This window comes from Manis pentadactyla, chromosome 7 (genome assembly GCF_030020395.1).
Source record: "Manis pentadactyla isolate mManPen7 chromosome 7, mManPen7.hap1, whole genome shotgun sequence".
NCBI classification, from domain to species: Eukaryota; Metazoa; Chordata; class Mammalia; order Pholidota; family Manidae; genus Manis; species Manis pentadactyla.
The window spans coordinates 55,485,147-55,505,021 of NC_080025.1; the positions used below are offsets into that span (position 1 = coordinate 55,485,147).

The 19,875-nt window shown below is 47.0% G+C and overlaps 1 protein-coding gene across 1 annotated transcript in view; it reads left to right on the forward strand.

The window, feature by feature from the left end:
* Positions 1-19,875, forward strand: part of LAMB1 (laminin subunit beta 1) — a 67,517-nt gene that overhangs the window by 31,531 nt on the left and 16,111 nt on the right. Inside the window, exons 14-24 of the mRNA XM_057504404.1 lie at positions 1,984-2,119; positions 4,018-4,176; positions 4,975-5,102; positions 5,313-5,436; positions 5,868-6,072; positions 6,685-6,828; positions 7,033-7,264; positions 9,216-9,379; positions 10,354-10,578; positions 11,592-11,806; positions 12,537-12,633. Coding sequence (XP_057360387.1) covers positions 1,984-2,119; positions 4,018-4,176; positions 4,975-5,102; positions 5,313-5,436; positions 5,868-6,072; positions 6,685-6,828; positions 7,033-7,264; positions 9,216-9,379; positions 10,354-10,578; positions 11,592-11,806; positions 12,537-12,633 — 1,829 coding nt within the window. The remainder of the gene's footprint in view (positions 1-1,983; positions 2,120-4,017; positions 4,177-4,974; positions 5,103-5,312; positions 5,437-5,867; positions 6,073-6,684; positions 6,829-7,032; positions 7,265-9,215; positions 9,380-10,353; positions 10,579-11,591; positions 11,807-12,536; positions 12,634-19,875) is intronic.

Below are 19,875 nucleotides of genomic sequence, written 5' to 3' on the forward strand. Positions count from 1 at the left end.
AAACATGTGCTGGGGAGGAAAGAAGGACTTTCTTTTGTCCATCTGATGTAATGTCTGATGCCTGAATCTTTGAAAATGGCTTTTGTTGGTGGCCTGTGCCAAAGAAGGCTAGGCCCTAAGTGGGACAGGCTTTCCTTCTCAGATTTGGCTATGGGGTGTTAAGTACTCACATTCCAATAGGGTAAAAGTATTTATATACAGGGAGAAGACCTCAGCTGGACCATGGCAGGACTTTTTGGGACATTTTTAATAAGCCTCTGATGTTCAGTCTTGCTGTGAGTTGTAACTTGCTGTACTTGGTTTAAAATGAACTTTGGGATAAGAGAAAAAAACACTGGGAATGGGTTTAAACGAACGATTCCAAACCACATCTTGACTTTAATGAAGTAAAAATGGATGCATATGATTCAGTTTTACTTTGTGCACAAGATCATGATACTAAAGAAAAAGAGACACATAGGCTGAAATGAAGTAAATACACCATAGTTTATCCAGAGGCCTTTATTACCTAAAACAGTAATAACTAATTTAAAAAATTTCTATTTGCAGTAAATCCTATTTTTCTTTTTTTTATTCAGAACACCTATCCTTCACTTATTTATTTGTTCAACCAGTGTTTGGGTACACTCTGTGTACAGAGCTCTGGGCCAGGCTCAGGGGATGACAGAAGTGGATAAGGCACGGTTCAGGCCTTCAGGGAGTTCACAGTCTAGTTGGGGATTCAATAGGTCTGTTAATAATTATACCACAAGAGAGAAAGAGGTAAATATCTTAATACAGATCAACCAGAGTCTATGCCTCAGAAAGCACCGCTTGAGAACAGGAGAGGGAGGGACCCAAGCAGGACTTCATGAAAAGGATGAACATGGAGCTGGGCTTTGGAAAACAAGTAGGACTTGAAGACACAGTGCGTCACCTTTAACAAACACCCACTGCATTTGTGGTGGACACGGACACATCATTTCTCCTGCAAGGAGGTGGTGGCTTGAAGAAGAAGATATCTGTTCTATGCAATGTGGGTGATGGTCAGCAGGAGCCATTTGTGAGCTAATCTTGAAAGACCAGGTGGACCCTGGCTGAGGGAAAAGGGAGAAGGGCATTCCGTAAGCAAAGGGCGGCGGTTGTGAACCACCCAGCAGGCTGGAGGGGTCGTGCTGGCTCAGTGCAGTTGGAGAGGTGGGGCAGCAGGGAGGCCAGCAGGGCAGAAGAGGGCCGTATGGCACAGGGCCACTGCGCCAGCACCGGCACGGCTGGTGCGCCTGAGGAAGGTCACCTGGGCCGCCGTGGGGATGGTGGCGGCTTGGGTTGGAAAGTTGGGAGACTGGCCACGAGGGTATGGATGAGAAGCCTGGAACAGGTTTTCCTGTTTGTGTCCGTGTCTGTGTGAGAGAAAGAGAGAGAGAAGGGAAAAGAAAGGCATAGAGTCACCTCTAGGCACAAGGTGCCAGCCGGCCGCTGAGGTCACAGACTGTAGCTCCTGACTGGACACAAAGGACTCTAGAGAGTAGCTCCCAGTTCCTGACTTGCTGACTCGGTGGGTGGCGGCGACTTCTCCGCCGTGGCGAACAGGGAGGGGCTGCGTGCTGCCGCCCTGCATCTGTTGTTAGCCTCCAGGACAACATATGGGGAGCTGTCCTTGTGGGAGCTTGATATCTGGGTCTGACCCGGGAAAGGGGGTGCAGTTGGGAATGAGGCAAAAGATGTAAGAGAGCAAAGCCAGAACGTTTGTGAGGTCTGCAGGGAACCCTGACGTCGTGGTGTGAAGGAGCCTGGTGAGGAGATAAGCACGGAGAGCTTCCCACTTCGGAATTTGCAGTTAACTCGTAGGCAGTATTTTTCTCCATGTACTTATTTTCTGAAGGAAATTAGAAAACCCTACCTGAGCATTTTAGCCCATTTAATGTTTAATGTCAAACAGGGGGGTGTGCCCAGTGGGCTTGTTAGTGTGTTAGCGCCGCTGACCCCGCTCTGCTCACCTTCCAGCTGCTCCTCGGAGTCGGGCCAGTGCGCCTGCCGCCCCCACATGATCGGTCGGCAGTGCAACGAAGTGGAATCTGGTTACTACTTCACCACCTTGGATCACTACATCTATGAAGCGGAAGAAGCCAGTCTGGGGCCTGTAAGTTAGGGGGGCGCATGGCAGATGGGTGAGGCAATGTTTGGGGGCAGTAAGGGCAAATACACATTTCATAAAGAGACCGTTTATAAAGCATTTTAATAGCTTTTGTCAGTGAGCACAAAGTAAGGATCCAGGCACCCTGCCTTGTTAAGAACCGTCATATTTAAAACTAGGTAAATCTGTAACTCACAAAGAGACTTTGGAACATTCACTAATACGGTTTCTGGTGTGTTGTTTGTTTTGGGGTTTTTTCCTTCTTCCATTCTCTCTGCATGAGTTCCAAAGTTACTGTTGATCTGGTATGGTAAATACCCAGAGAGGATATTTCTGTTTTCTGTTGCCATGTAACAAGCCATCCCCCAAATCTAGTGGGCTGCAGTGTATGTGTGGCCCTTCAGCTGTGGTGGCTGGGAGACAGCTGGAGGCCGACAGGGCATTTTTCTCTGCCCATCCTCTCCAAGCAGCTCTGAGCTTCCTCCCTGCATGACAGAGTCAGAAGAGGGAGACCGCTTACCTGGTGTCGGGCTCCCAAGGAGGAGGAGACAAACTGCCGGGTCTCTTTAAAGTCTGGGCTCAGAAACCCTCCCCCCCCCAGTGTCATTTGGTCACATGTCACAAGGCCAGACCAGATTTGAGGGCAGGGTAACATCGGTTCCTCCTCTTGATGGGTAAAGTCTCCACACATACAGAAGAGTGCAGGACTTCATCTTTGGAGATGACTGATCACAACAGGTAATATAATAATTCCCAGAACAAGCTCAAGCTGCATGTTGGAGTTAAGCAACTCAAATCGATTCATCGATTAATGCTCAGTTTGGGGCAATCAGAATAAACTCATCGGTAATGAACAGTGATGAGTATATCAAGTTTCTTCACTTGTATCTGGTGCTTGAATCAAATGAGACAGAAAGATAGAAATACATCCACCAGATACTGGACTAGCCTTGCAGCAAATCTGAGAAAAAGCCTCATCACTATCCAAGGCCTTCTTAATAACAGCATTTGAGATGTTCTTTTTCCTTCCTTTATGCTCATTCCCCTGGTTGTACCATAAAAGGTATATCCCAAGACTTTGAGTCCCATCTCCAGTGCTCCAAGCTACCTCAACCACAAAACAAAAGAGAAACAAATATCCTGTTTATACATCAAAAACTTTACAGTCTACTGGGAAAATGAGGCTGCAAAAAGTGGGTATAATGTCAACAGTTTGGATTCCAAAAGACACGTGTACCCCTCTGTCTATCGTTGTATTATTTATAATAGCCAAGATATGGAAGCAACCAAAGTGTCTATCAACAGATGAATGGATAAAGAAGATGTGGTACATATACACAATGGAATATCATTCAGCTATAACAAAAGAAATCACCATTTGCAACAACATGGATGGATCTAAAGGATATTATACTCAGTGAAATAAGCCAGGTGTAGAAAGATAAATACCATCGGATTTCACTTATTTGTGGAATATAAAAACAAAGCAAAACAGAGGGAACAAAAGAGCGGTAGACTCATAGACATTGAGAAGGAGCTGGTGGTTACCAAGAGGGAGGGGTTGGGCAGATGGTGGGAGGGAGGGTGAGTGGGATAAAGGGGCACAAAAATTCTCAACCATAATATAAATTGGTCACGGGGATAGTAGGACAGCATGGAGAATACAGCCAATGATTCTGTAACATCTTCCTATAATAACAGATGAGTAAATGCACTAGGGGGGCATTTCATAATGCGGGTAACTGGTGAACCACTGTGTTGTATACTTGAAACCATTATAAGATCTGTATAGTACAAAAGAAATCTATAATTTGGGACCTTTGGGTGACTTCAGATTTCTGTAGCTGTTAGATTTAATTGGATTCCATTTTAAGTAAAGCCTAACTGCTGTCCCTTGTCCTCAGGGGGTCAGCATAGTGGAGCGGCAGTACGTCCAGGACCGGATCCCTTCCTGGACTGGAGCAGGCTTCGTCCGAGTGCCTGAGGGGGCTTATTTGGAGTTTTTCATTGACAACATACCATATTCCATGGAGTATGACATCCTAATTCGCTATGAGCCACAGGTAAGTAAGTCCTCCATGGACTATGGGGGGCTGGGGTATTGGTAGAAAGATTTTTCTTCTGATGGATGCTGTTTTTTGTGAAATTCGGATATTGCATTGGATAGAAGAACTCCTCCGACTTTCTAGCCTCCATGGAACTTAAAATGTACATTTTTCTTGAATTCAGTTTCTCAAACATCTAGCGATCTGGTATTAGGCACTCAGCCTTGCTGAGAGCTGAGGTGGTGGCAGGAAGGTACCTAGACCTCTCCTTGCCCTCAGAAAAGGCCAGTGGTAAGAAGTGCGAGTGCAGGTGCAAACAGGGCTGGAAGATGGGGAGGTTCCTTTCAGCCAGGCTGGGCCAGGGGTTGCTAAAGTGTCTCATGAAGAATCAGATCTATGGCCTCAAAGGGAGATAGAATTTTGACCCAAATGGAAGTAAGGAGTAGTGGGAGCAGAGAAGATGAGAGTGTTCTGGGAGGTGCTCCATGTGGCTAGATGAAGGATATCATTGGAGATGCTGCTAGGAAGAATGCTAGCTTAGTGGATGAACTTGGACTGTATATTCAGGAACCTATTGAAGGGTTTTGAGCAGTTGATGTCAGTATCTGAGCCACTGGGAGGCTGTTTCAGTGTCCAGGTGAGATGGGGTTAGGCTGGAACTGGGCACAAGTGGAGGAAATGGGAAAGACAGACAGGAAATGCAATCAGTGTTTTCCATTTAAACTTGGCAAATGAGCGATTGGGAGAGGTCTTTATAAACAGACGGGCGGCAGTGGGCCAGTGCCGATGATCCCCTTTGATTGTTTCTTACTCTAGCTACCCGACCACTGGGAAAAAGCTGTCATCACGGTACAGCGCCCTGGAAAGATCCCAACCAGCAGCCGATGTGGTAATACTATTCCCGATGATGACAACCAGGTGGTGTCCTTATCGCCGGGCTCCAGGTCAGTGTGACAGAGGTTTACAGCTCAATAGAACTAACATGCAGATTGACTGGTTTTCTGGCATCCTGCCTTGTGAGTTGTCGTTACCATTTCCGAGCTAGAGCCAGATGTTGACTGTGGACTTTATTTCTTTGGAAGGATCCATGTAGAGCTTTGATTGATTGACTGGAGACCTAAAGGTTGTTGTTTTTCTCTTTTGTTTCGGGGCAGGTATGTCGTCCTTCCACGGCCCGTGTGCTTTGAGAAGGGTGTGAACTACACAGTGAGGTTAGAGCTGCCCCAGTACACCTCGTCCGACAGCAGTGTGGACAGCCCCTACACACTTATTGATTCAGTAAGTGCGAGGTCGTTTCTGATACATGCAGGGACGGCTGGGCAGAAAATGTTCCTCTGCCCCCCTAAAGAGTTTTATGGATGGGTAATGCCAGGAGGTTACGCAAAATCGTTCTTTCTTGCTTGCAAGGCTGCTTTGCTTGTTTATTTTAATAAAACTCCACTCTCTGGAAAGGATTAACTCAAGCTGATTCTTTCAGAAGAGATGAAGGGCCTTAAAAATGACATTTCAAAAGCCATCAAACTATATAAGGTACACTAAACTTTTTCTGGCAAGAATATTTAAGAATGGGAAGGTTTTCTCTTAATTGAATGAGTCTAATGTTTTCTCCTCAAGAGTCAAAGAAGCATTTGGGGTTTTTATATGTTCTCTCTAATTGATGACACAGGAAACCACCATAAGGACAGTTTTCTGTTCTCATCTCTTGGTAGCTTGTTCTCATGCCCTTCTGTAAATCACTGGACATCTTCACTGTGGGAGGCTCAGGAGACGGGTCGGTCACCAACAGTGCCTGGGAAACCTTTCAGAGATACCGGTGTCTGGAGAACAGCAGAAGTGTTGTGAAAACGCCCATGACCGACGTGTGCAGAAACATAATCTTTAGCATTTCTGCCCTTCTGCACCAGACAGGCCTGGGTAGGTATCGCCTCCCCTTCTTTCTTGAGACCCCAGAGCACATGAGGTCAGTGGAAGGCATGCCCTGGGGCCCTGGGTCAGGCAGTTGGCACCAAGAAAGTGGGGTCTCAACTGCAGTTTGTCTTTATTTATTTTATTTTTTTTAAGAATATTTGAGTGATAGAGCACCATTGAAAAGGCAAGCTGTGTTTAAGAAATACACATCCAGTGACTATAGAGAACAAGTCCATGGGAGACAGCATTTCCACGGGCAGGGTGGGGAGCTGGGATGGAGTCAGGAGCATCACATAATTGAAATTGGTTTCCTTTTTGAAAGGTCAGGCCAGCCCCCAGAGGTCACTGGGCTTTTGTTGAAGGTCCTGTGATATTTGAGCTTTGAGGGCCGGGGAGAAAACACTCATGACCTTCTTGGAAAGGTGGCTTTTATCTGCCAACTCTGTCTCCTGTTACTTCCCTCCCCCTCACCGTAGGGACGATCTTGTCCGTGGGAATTCTGAACAAGCCAAGGTGGTAAAGGAGGAGGGACCGGGCAGATCCCTTCGGAGCTGGGTACGAAGCCCTGCGCAGAGCCACGGTGCCGTGTCACAGATCAGGCCTCTCTTTCCCCCGCAGCTTGTGACTGTGACCCGCAGGGCTCCTTAAGTTCGGTCTGCAACCCCAGCGGAGGCCAGTGCCAGTGCCGGCCCAACGTGGTCGGAAGGACCTGCGACAAATGCGCTCCTGGCACCTTCGGCTTCGGCCCCAGCGGATGCAAACGTAGGTTCATCAGAACCGCGCGGTGTTCATTCTAACTCGCCGAGAAGCTCTGGTGTGGGGTCACAGCTTCGGAAGGCAGTGCTCTTCCTGGAAACTGACGGAGAGCCCGTGCGTGTCCTGCGCTGGGCGGGCTGGGGCTCAAGTGAGGGGGGTGTTTGGTTTAACGGTTCCTCAACGTGGTTCCTCCGTTGCCCATTTCCTCAGCCTGCGAGTGCCACCTGCAAGGATCTGTCAATGCTTTCTGCGATCCCATCACCGGCCAGTGCCACTGTTTCCAGGGGGTGTACGCGCGGCAGTGTGACCGCTGCCTGCCCGGGTACTGGGGCTTTCCGAGCTGCCAGCCCTGCCAGTGCAATGGCCACGCGGATGACTGCGACTCGGTGACGGGGGAGTGCCTGAGCTGCCAGGACTACACCACGGGCCATAACTGTGAAAGGTGCGTGAAAGATGCATCCCTGGAAAGAAAACAGAGCCAGGTCGTTTCTGCCTGAGCAGCGGCAGCTTAGACAAACCACAGAGCCGGTCTCTGCCAGGCTCCAGATGGCTCTCAGCACCTCAGTATTTTCTAGGAACTCATTTATTTATTCAGTACACATGTAGTTTGACCTTCTGTGTGCCAGGCATTGTTCTGGAGCTGGAGCTACAGCAGAGAACAAAACCGGCATGAAGCCGCCCTCCTGGAGAGCGTCCTAGAGGTCGCCCTGGATCTGTACAGAAATCATCCCTCTACCTTGGCAGATTCTGGCCTGGGAGGAGAGCTGCAAAATCTTAAGGCCTAATTTGGGTCAAAGTAGGAACCAAATCCAAACAGGCTTAGTCATTTCAAATAGCTTTATTTTTCTAAACGTTTTATGCAGCTACGGTTTCCAGGAGACCACATAAAATGTGCAGAAGTGCATCTGTTCTCCAGTTAGCAAGTGTTAATTGAATAATTATTATGGAGGCAAAGCACTGTACTAGATTTAGTAAGAATAGAACATAGACTGTGCCTCTAATAATGTTACAGCCTAGCTCAGTAGATAAGAAATAGTCCGTGTGAAGAAGTTACATGCTGACTTCCACCATCCATTACTAACGAAGAAAGGAGGACGTGCTACCAAAACCTGCTGCTTCCGGGAGTACTCGTCTCCACCTTTCATGCCAGTAAATTTTCTAATGTCCATCCAGTTTATATGGGATTTTTGGTTTAAAAATTTCAGCAAGTGCTTCAAGAATTGCTCATCAGATGAAGAGAAATTGTTAGTGCAAATTGAATGTGATTAATGTATGGTAATGATGTGCTTGGAAGCAAACGTGGGGCTTCCAGTGACTACTCCTTTGAGTAAAAATTATTCCTTCCAACCACAAAATGGTGTTATTAAAAGGAAAGAGCTAGACTGAAAGGAAGAGATATATTGGTGTCATCTTTTGTTTTCTATATTAACTTTTTCATTATTGTTCTTTCACTGGGAGATGGAGAATAAGTTTGAGAGGAGGAGACAGGAGATAAGAAGGAGAGGAGCGGGTGGGGAACACAGGTGGACAGGTGGTGGCTCACAGTGCCGACTGGACATTAGGCACACAGGACAGGTTTGAAAAGTGCATGCCATGAGAATGGCTTGTTTGATATTTCTGACTGTTTTTGGATTTTATTTGTAAAGCGTTGTGATTTCTTACAGGAGAATGAGAAAGGATGTGGATTTTAGGAGGGCAGATTTTAGCCCTGGCGTTGGACGGAAAACGGTCTTTGAAGTCCTTGTGTCTGCTATCCAGTCTGAGCCAATCGCTCATCTTTCTGTTCCTTATTCCAGGACGATCAGTTTCGATCCCAAGAATTTAAAAAGTTCTAGGCTCAGATTGTTCCCAAGGGTGAGGGGGAGGCAGGAAATGAGCCCTTGATTTCTTTCATGATGCATTTGAGTTTATTTCACCTAGAAAAACTTCATTGAAAACTTCCTCAGAAACCATTTTTCAGAATTGCTTCATCACTGCAATTCCCCCAGCACATAATTGGGGAAGATGTTCTTGTATTATGTATGTGTCTAATTAAATAGAGAGTTCACTTCCTCTGAAGAACCTTCTCCCTTCTATTTCTTCATCCTTCCCCCTCATTTTAAAAAACATTACCTCTACTTCAAAAAAAAAAAAAAGTAAAATGAACTGCATCCTTAAAATGAATCCTGAAAATGAATTGGGAAATCCTTAGAGCCAAGTTCTAGGCCTTGTTCTGCTTCTCACCTGCTTGGGTTCTGCTTGGAGCTGACATTTGAGAACCAGGTCCTCCGCACAGAAATGTGAGGAAAGGGGAATGAACATTCCAGGCAGAAAACACGGTTTCAAGACTTTTTCTTGTAAGAGGTATCTTATAACTGTGGTTCATAGCAATCTCTCTTCTGCAACTGATGCAGGTGCCTGGCTGGTTACTATGGCAACCCCATCATTGGGTCTGGAGACCACTGTCGCCCTTGTCCTTGCCCAGATGGGCCCGAAAGCGGACGCCAGTTTGCCAGTAGCTGTTACCAGGACCCTGTTACTTTACAGCTCGCGTGTGTCTGTAAGCCTGGATTTGTTGGTAAGTAACCTGCTGACTTTTGGAGGAAAAAGTGTCTCCATGAGTTTAGTTGTTAATGAAGAAAAAAGATGAACAATGAGCCAATTTAGTGTCATTTTTGCAATCCTTTGTTAAAAGCAAAGGGACTCTGAAATATCCAAGATGCCCTTTTCCTATCTGGCATGTGAGTCGAGTAAGTTCTTGAGTCTCTGTGGTAATCATGTTACAGAGCAGAACAGGATAACAAGCACATTTAAATACGTAAGTGAGTCCCTACAAACATTGTTCTGTTATTAAGCAGTAGGAAGATTATTTTCATGTTACTTCTCCCTTCTCTTACCCAGCTCCTAGCACAAGAGTCTCAAAGTAGTGAAGTGGCCAAATCGTGGGCAGCAGAAAGAAAAAAATACCATCAAGGGAGCCTCCCGACACCTGAATGGGTCAAAGCTAGATCTGTGCCTCATTGTTTATCAGACTCACATTATCTGTCAACACTCAAGGGCTGCAGCTAGCTGTGGAAAGCAACTCCCTTTTATTTTATCCTTGATGCCATTGTTTCAAACACTAGATACACTTGTCTATAGCTGAGTAAATATTTGCATATAGTTTCAGGATTTCTTAGAAGGGGAAACTGACCATTAGGACCCCATTTTTCAGGTTGCCCATGCAAGAGCAGTGATTTTTCAATTAATATAGTCCTGGCGTCAGGGTTTAACAGCAAGCTAAGCTGTGCACTGTTAGGGGGTTATTTAGTCCCTAATCCACTCCACCCTGTGTAATGAGAGGCTGATGGCACGTATTCCAGGACTCCTGTAACTGTCCCTAAACTTGCCCCACACAACGAAAAGCCCTTTTCTCTCCCAGGAGATACAAGTGTCCCAGGTTCAGAAGCTAGCAGTGTGAGGGGCACCAGCTGCCTGGGTTGGCAGCTGTCCGGGACTTGGCCGCCCTGACACCAGGCCACAGGCACTGTGCTTGCTTATATTGGACAACAGGCTCCAGGTGTGAAGACTGTGCCGCAGGCTTCTTTGGCAACCCCTCAGACGTCGGGGGTACGTGTCAGCCTTGCCAGTGTCACCACAACATCGACACGACTGACCCGGAGGCCTGTGACAAGGAGAGTGGGCGGTGCGTCAAGTGCCTGTACCACACGGAAGGGGAGCAGTGCCAGCTCTGCCGATTCGGGTACTACGGAGATGCCCTCCAGCAGGCCTGTCGAAGTAAGAGGTGGATGGGGTCAGCCCACTCGTTGGGATGACTTCCCTTCCTTCTCCATCATCAGGGCACTTTACTGTGGGAGTCTATTTCACTTGGGAAAACACTTGGTCAGAGAGGTAAAATTTCATTTTTGACAAAAGAAAGATGAGACTGATCTTGTCTTTTCTTGACAGAAGTCTCAGGATGTGTCTCAGTGCCTGAGAGAGGCCACCAATGGGGAAAACGATATAGCTGTCACCATGCTAAATGCCATCTAATAAAGCACATTGGTTTTATGTTCTGCCCATGAACTTGCTGCTTGGCTGGCGCATACAGATGCTAATGCCCACTCTGGTCCACACCTTGCCTCGTGTCCCTGACGGAGACAGCCTTCCAGCTCATGGAGGAGAGAGAAGTAACATCTCAGATGTCTCTCTGAGAACTCATTATTTCTCTCTCATGGGGATCGGCGAGCATTTCCTGCTGCTGCACACCCCAGGCCTGTCTGTGTTTATACAAATGTGTGTGGAATGTGAGGACCAGTGGGACTGGATTCCTCAAAGCCTTACTAGCTTAAAGGGCTTCTACCTGCTAAGTCAGACAGTTCGTTACTGCGATTCCCTGCCAAGAGTTTAAAATCATTAGATATCTCAACCCCTGAGGCATATTCTTTATTATTTCCAGTTAAATCCTCAATTGTAAAATGATTCCCCAGCACCTTATTAAATCTGAGTATTTGAAAAATACTCTCGGGCACAATGGCACATTTTGCCTGTCTAACCTGGGAAATGTCAGAACTGATGTCTGACATATGTCAGAAATCTTATGATGTAGAACATCATAAGAACAGCTGAAGAACAACAGTCTTAGTCTTAGTGTCTATCACCTCCATTCCTTTCCCTGCTTGTTTGAGTTTCCAGGTCAAAATCTGGAGAGGGAAAATGTTAGCCATTTGGGTGAAACCCCCTTTCGCACTGTCCGTGTATTTCAGGAATGTGACTGTATAAGTAACTCTGATCGCACTGTTCTTTTTCAGAGTGTGTCTGCAATTACCTGGGCACTGTGCAGGAGCACTGTAATGGCTCGGACTGCCAGTGTGATAAAGCCACCGGCCAGTGCTTGTGTCTTCCTAATGTGGTTGGGCAGAACTGTGACCGCTGTGCGCCCAATACCTGGCAGCTGGCCAGCGGGACTGGGTGTGACCCGTGCAGCTGCGATGCTGCCCATTCCTTCGGGCCGGCTTGTAATGAGGTGAGGCACTGCGGCAGGGGCGGGACCATCCTGGCAGAAGTAACAATGCCCTTCAGGGTCCAGGCTACAGCTATTTGGTGGCTTTGCCCCAGTTAGAGAAAGGCACTGCTGCTGAGGTCACAGCCTTGCACCAGGGCCCCCGCTTTATAGCATGGCACAGACTGGACACCTGCCCTGGCTTGTGGACAGGACATCCCCCTCGGCTGGGACTTTGTAACCCTGCAGAGGCCCCATCTGATGCACTGCAGCATTTCAGCGCCGGGCCCAGCCACAGGTGCAGCCTCATGCTGACAGCACACGGGTGCGCTGTCTCAGTACCAGCGCCAGATCAGACTGTTCTGAGCTGTGCAACCTGAAAGGAACCAAATTGCCACATTGTTGTGAGGGTTCCTGTTTCCTGACGCTCAGAGGGAGGTGCTCCCCGGCAGGCAAGGCACAGGTGGCCTGGGCTTGTTAGTGGTTTGCGAGGAGAAGAGTAACCAGACGTGTAGGCCTAGTGTAATGTGCTCAGGCCCTTCCAACCTCTGCTGCAGAAGAGCAGTTAGCAGGCGCTGGCATGGGGCCCTTAGTACCCAAGATCCAAGTGAGAGGCCCTCTCTGGGACAGGGAGTGGGGGCCTTTTCAGGCAGATGGTTCAGTGCCACCTCCCCTAACAGCGGCTAAGAAAGAAAATGTAGGCTTGGCTTCTGCCCGGCAGCCCGTGTGACCTGGGTCTGTTTTCTGGCTGCAGTTCACAGGGCAGTGCCAGTGCATGCCCGGCTTCGGAGGCCGCACCTGCAGCGAGTGCCAGGAGCTCTTCTGGGGGGATCCCAACCTGGAGTGCCGAGGTGAGCTGGGCGTCTGGGCGCAGCGGCTCCCTCAGAGTGGGGGGGGCACAGTCTGCAGGAGCTTTGTGGGAACTCTAAAGTGCACTGTGAGTTAAGTTGTCCATAAAAACGCTAGTGACAGAAGACATTAATGCTCATTATTTTTTAAAAAGACTCTAACAAAAAACCCAGTGCTGTACAAGGGTGGTTACTAAAAAGTGGACCTGCTTACTTCCAGCTCCTTCCCCAGAGGTATCATCATCTGCTTGTCTCCACACAGGCAAAGGCATGAACACACCACAGATAGACACAGGATTGCTTTTTTAATGCTTGTAACCGAAACAGGCTCGGGTTAGCCAAATATTTCTGCAAACTGACTTTTTCTCCCCTCTGAACAGTAATTGTGACCAGCTTCCTTTTCAGCACACACAGAGCTAAATGGTTGTTCTGGTAAGATCATTCAGTTCCAGTGTGTCAGGTAGATTCTGCTGATGGTTAAAGCCCTGGGTGCATGTGCTTTATTAGTGTGATGTCCCCACCAGTGGCAACCAGAGGGCGATGTCCTGGCACCCTCATGCCCAACAGAGGAACAGGTAACAGGCGCTCCAGGTCTGTTAGATGTGACTAAATCCCAAAGCCACTTAGCCTTACAATAACACAGACTGGGAGAGAAAATGGCATTTTCTGAAGAACAAAAGCTTGTTGAAATCATGTGAATCATGAGGATTGCATAATTTATGCTGCTGCAATTTTTAAATTTCCTGCCAAGTATTTCAGATTTTAAAATAAAACCATTTATGGAAGGACTGTAATAGACTATCGCTAGTCTCTTTTCCTACTTGTTCTTTCCTGCTTGGGCTTTTCTCTTCCTTATGTTTTATTTTAGGTAACTATGGATAAATGTCTTCTGTAGTTTCTTTGCTCTTCGACATAGTTTCTTTATTACATATCTGAAGTCCTAGGTCTAAGTCCTGGACTCTAAATTAAAAATGGCCTTTTCTTTTTTGGCTATTACTGTGGCAAGAAATAATACAGATCTTCAAGTCAGCCGTTCACTCATCCTCTTCTATCAGAGGTCGGAAACCGAGAGACTGTGGGTCCTTCAGAGTCGACCTGTCTGTTCCTTAACAGCAGGAAAACTTCGAACAGGGAACAAGATCAGAAACAAATGGCATATGATTTGGGTTTTCAGTGGAGGCTCGGCCAGAAGGGCTTGTACCAGCATCCTAGATTAGATTCAGGTTTGTTCCACAGAGGCGATTGGGATCGCAGTGATGAGAAACAAGTACTTTCTGTTCATCATTCTTCCATCCAGATGTGGGTCATTAGTGGGGTCTGGTTTTCTCACTTCCATTAGAAGGTCTGGGACATTCAGTGGATGACTTGCTCCAAGAATGTCTCCTGCAGGTAAGGTCCTGCTTGAAATCTGATTTTTCCAGGGCTCTAATCACTATTGTGTTAAATTCCTACATCTTGTAATGCCCTGAGGGCTTGATTTTCTCCAGATAATGGTTCCGTCATTGCTGATGGCCTGATTCTGTCAGCATGTGTCATCGGTGAAACAGCGCAGCCTGCCGAAGCTTTCCGACCTTTTGCTCCATCTGAGCTTTGTTAGCACGAAAAGCCCATTAGCTGGAGTCAGAGTCAATCAGAGAATTGTTCATTTACTACTCAGAACTTTACCCCTCACCCTTGTTTGTATCTTTGAACTTTCAACTCTAAATCTGCCAGAGAAATTGTGGATTATAGGAACAGTATCAACTTGTTTAGGTCAAAAATTAGGTCATGTTTTAGAAACTTTGCAAAGAGTGACATCCATGGCACCAGTGACCACCAATTTCTTTGCTCGTTTTATTCAGAAGGTCGGCCCATTACATACAAAACTGTTGGGACGCAGATGCTTTCGACACTCTGTGGAGGAAGCCTACACCGCAAAGCGCCCTGGAGTGAGCCAGCTGGCGCTCTCCCAGTGGGGGAGCAGGACCAGTGTGCCCTGACGGGGGCAGGGGCCTCCGCACAGACGCACACAGAGCTCAGGGCTCTAGACGTCCTGGGACATAGTCACAGATGGAAATGGGAGGACAAGAACCACAAGGGACAGGGTCCCGTGACTAGTAGGGACAGGACCAAGTGTCATTCAAAATCAGATGCAGCTATGGGGAACAAATGTGACTTTTCCCAAATTACGTAATTCATGGCCAAACAGGCTTCAAGTGCAAATCTTTCTGTTGAATGATGTGCAAATTTAGACTTTCTGGTGCCACTTCATAAACAATATGCTTATAGAAAGTCTTAGGTCATAGCTAAGTATTCTCCTTAGGGAAAAAAATGGAGTTATGTCAAGGACAAATTAGTTGAGCCTCAAACTTATAAATTGTTGAATGTTCCTATTGTCCAGGCGGGTTGGGCTCCTGGCCAGTGGGGCCAAGTCAGAACAAGCCCACCACTGTGCTGGGCTGGAGGGAGACTCTCACCCGCCCACCGGGGAACGTGGGGAGAAAACCTCGGCTCGGAGGTCTGCGTTGTTCCCCTCGGGGTCAAAGGTCACGTGAGAAATCTTCCTGTTGACTCATAGATAGCAAAGGGAGGGCCTCTGGCTTTTGGAAAAGGCCAGTGTCTCTTAAACTCAGGGAACTGGAAATGCAGGGCATAGGTGAGCTGCTATGCGTAGGGGCCATTTTCCCGTTGTGCTTGCTTCTCATTTCAAATTGTTTTTAGTAGAAAAACTAACCACATTCCTTTACTCAGATATTCATTTTAGAATGCTGTGGTCCTTTCTCAGGCTGGGATTCATTTACAGTTACCCATCTTATTTTTTTTATTTCTAATGTAACTCAGGAAATCAGATTTAACTTGAGTCTTTACAGAACCACAAATACTTTTGTTAGTAGAAGGGAGGTTTGTCTCACATAATCCAAATCATGGAATGTGTGTGCCCTGACGGCTAGACTAGAGGTAGGCCAACTGCAGCCCAGGTGCCAAGTCCAGCTCACTGCCTGTGTGGGTAAAGTTTTAATTGCGGCATAGCCCTGCCTGACTGTTCACATATTGTCTGGGGTGCCTTTGTGCTGTTGTGCTGGAACTGAGTAGTCGTGACAGAGCCTATGGGGCCTGCAAAGCCTAAATATTTACCATGTGGGTCTTTATATAAAAGGTGGGCTAACCCCTGGACCATACAGTGAGCTCATTTTTACAGGTGAAAATATACTCATTCTCCAACTTTCATTCCAAAACCAAAGTTATATTATCAAGACCAAAAAAAGGTGAGGCTGAGGGTAGAGAATTTTTTTTTAAAATCATGTTTAACAGCAGCAGACTCAGAAACTCCAAGAGACTAGCAGTTACCAAAGGGGAGGGGTAGGGGAGGGCGGGTGTAGAAGGAGGGAGAAGGGGATTGAGGGCTATTATGATTGGCACACATGGTGCGGGGGATCATGGGGAAGACAGTGTAGCACAGAGAAGATAAGTAGTGACTCTGTGCCATCTTACTACACTGATGGGCAGTGACTGCAATGGGGTATGGGGTGGAGACTTGATAATATGGGTGAATGTAGTAACCACATTGTTTTTCATGTGAAACCTTCATAAGAGTATATATCAATAATACCTTAATAAACAAAATTGTAAAAAAAATATGTTTAAGAGATTAAAAAGTATTTAAATTTCCTTTACAGTAATAGAAATGCCTAGGTAGAAAAGTACCAATAAACCTTTTGGCGTAATAGCAAATCCTGGAGACCCATGTTACCCTGAGGACCCAGGGACCATGACAGAAAACAATAGCCCTGTGACCTGGTTTTAGGATAGAGCACTTTCTCGGTCCAAGGCAGAGCCCTGCTGGGGAGGGGAGGCAGCAGGAAGAGCTGCTGTCTGTGTGGGACGTGTCACTGGCGACTTGGGGAACGGCGCGTTTAGGACATGACGCGGGAGGCAGGAAGAGGGGGCGCTGACCTTTTCAACTGTCCGAAGGGCAAGACCAGTAGAAACTGGAGATATGGCTTCATGGAAAAGGTTATTTACAAGGAATCTGCTATGTGCTGAGCACTTTTAGGGATAGTATGTGCCTATTCTTGATTTTACCCTTAAAACAAAAAACCCATGAGGTTAAGCATAATCTCCATTTCACAGCTCAGAAATCTCAGGCTCAGAGAAGTTAAGTGACTTGTTCAAAGACAAGCCACGAGCAAGGGATCTGAAGCCAGCCTGAGTGGCCCAGTATCTCTGCACTTTCTGCAGGCCTGGTGGGCCCCCAGTGACAGCTGTTTAGAGAGGAAAATATTGTCCTGGCTAAAGGACAATAAGGACGACCTGTAGCAGCAAGGCTATGGGGATGGGGGGACTGTCCCACTGGAGAGCTATGGGGAGACTATGGCATCGCATTGTTAAAAGCCTTGAATGCCAACCAGGTGAGCAGGTATTTTCTTTCATGGGCAGAGGAGATCTGGAGGAGGAGAGGGAAGTCAAGAGGAGAAAGTTACACCTACTTTATCAAGGGTACTAGGCTAATGCTTCCCATTCTGGCACTGACATGCTAGTGCTTTCCTCTAGGCCTCAAGGTCTCTAAAATAGGTGTAATTTCCTTCATTTACCTGCCTCTTAAAGATCATGTTTTAAATGAGAAAGCTCAAAAAAAATAGAGGAAACCCACTGACCACATAACCGAGGATGTATTTACAAGATGCAAATGGAATTCTGTGGCTCCTTAAAGTGGTTACTGTCTCATTTTTAAAATGCTGTTTTCACCTTCATGATTTGTTCATCTTAAAGATCAGGCGCCATAATCTATATGTACTCTCCTTTCCCAGAGAAAGCTTTTGATCTTCTGCCAATAGTCCCACATCTTAAAGTGATGCTGATCTGCAGGTCTTCCCAGATTCCTGTCCCTTTCTCTTAAGAGAGGAGAAAACCCACTGGGACTTGTCAGAGACAGGATGCACGGTTAGTTCCTAATGTTTAGGTCCCAGGGCATGTGCACAATGATTGAAGAGTCTTTCATAATTTTACTGTCCATTAAGTTTTAAATTGTCAGGCAAGAGCCAGCCTCTCTGCATCAGCTGAAAATACTTGTAGGGGCATCTTTTAACAAGTCCATAAATGTGGGCCTTCTAGTGCCTGCCTCCCAGGTGACCCCACTCCAGAAGGCATTCTGGAAACTCAATAGGCAGGCAGGGAAGGAAGCATATGTCTACAGAAACGTTAGCAGTTTCACAGCTTTGGGTCGGAATTAAAATCTGATGCATTTTAGTGATTTGGTGCCCTTCCAAAGTTCAGAATTGGCTTTTTCAGTGATGAAACTGCAGTCCAGACATCTGTGAAATCTGACCGTTTGCAACTGGAGGATAGGAATGTTGGTCAGTTCAGCTGAGCTGGTCCTTGTCCTCTGGAGAGGGCCCTTCGGAGGGGCCTGCATAGCACCCACACCCCCAGTCGAGGAGGGGAGCCTTCACAGGAGTGCATGTGCTTCTTAAATCCTATAGTTTGGGGCCTGTGTTTTCCCACTTAAAGATGCCCTTGAGAGCAAGACAAGCCTTTACCAGTGAAATAAATGAAAATTTATTAAGGATTAAGAATAAATTCAACACATGCACACATCCCTTGCTCCAAGCATAAATCAAGTACAGACCTCTCTAGGACTGAACTAACCCATACCTTTGCATTATTTATGGGGAAGAAGTCATTTTCTGAGCACACTAAAAGCAAGTACATCTGCCTCAGTTGTCTGAAGCCCAAGGGAGCCCGTAGCATAGGCACAGGTGTCAGGGGACACCAGGGCCCCTGGTAGGACCACCTGCTGGGGCCTGCAGGGCAGGGGCAGACACAGTGACTCCACCTATTACAAATGGCAGTGTTTATTCCTCTGTTTACATAGGTCCTTAGGTTTGTGCATCACCTTCCAAAGTCAGGACTCTGCCCAGCTCCACCCTGTGAAGGGTGAACACGCTCTCTCTGTCATCCCTCCACACACATTACTGTACACAAGGAAGGTAGGACAGGTGGGAAAATAATGGTCCGTACACCTCAGGACGTGATCTGGTGGTGCTCAAGGTCAGCATCTCCTGGCAAACGGGTGAAGGCGGTGGTTTTCTCAACCCTGATCTCTCTGGGATGTCACTAGTTCTTCTACGAGAAAAAGACCCAACAATCAAGTGAGTTTAGGATACGACTGGGTAAAAGTGATGGGAAGGTTTTCCCTGCAGAAAAGCCGCCTCTGAGTCTTTAATATGCTGATGCTGGCTTAGGGTTTTCAGGAGGAGGATGTAGTATTTCCTGAACTTACTTGATCATGGAACCCTTACTTCCAGGAACATCTAGAATGAGTGGCTGAGGGAACACACCTCCAGTTATCTGCAGCTTGCCTGGACTGCTTCCTAATTCATGAGTTGTCCCAGGAGAACATGGGAAACGTGAAACATGCCTAAAGTGCCTGGAATGAAACAATCTGCTTACTGGGGAAAAAAGCTAGTTTTGAAAACCCAGGCACCAAGGGAATGCTGTTTTGTTTTTAAATCCTAAAGATTGAGGACTAGAATATACCGACTTCACGTTTTTGACTAATCATGGTGTTATGGGCAAATATACAGAGATAAACATGAGGCACACCACTTTTTGATTCTCCAGTGGAAGTGTGAGAGGGCTGCACCCTGAGCAGGTGGCCACCAGACTTACTTCAGTGCTTACTATGAGCTAGACATTCCTCTAAGCACTTGGAATTAAGTTACTTTCTCTTGGAAGCAATCCTGTGAGGTAGGTATACTCATCACCCCTTTATACAGATGTGAGGCCGTGACTCAGTTTCCTCACTGCCCAGAGTGGCATGGCCGGGGTGTGGGGAAGGCAGGTCCACACCCAGGCAGCCTGAGCCCTGCGACCTGTGCTCTCACCGAAATGCGGCACGCCTCAGCCCTGCTGCTCAGGAGCCGGTCAGCAAAGGCAGTGATGGACAAACAGCGATGGGAGGTAGTATGTGGGGAGGGCCAGGTGATGGGTACCGGCCACAGACGGCCCTCTGGTTGAAGAGGATCGAGGTGTCCTGAGCAGTTCGCAGGACCATCAGTGCAACTGGTTCTGGAAGATGTTTCATCAGAAAGTCTTTCAGAGGCAAATGGCAACTATTGGCCCATGAAAATTTTATAGTGACATCTGACAGTATGAACCTATTGGGCTTTGCACAGTTGAAATTGCTTTTTCAGGAATATTTTGTTTTACACAGGTGTGTAAATGGCCCTTGGGTGCCTGTACCAAAAATGAGGTTAGACCTGTTTG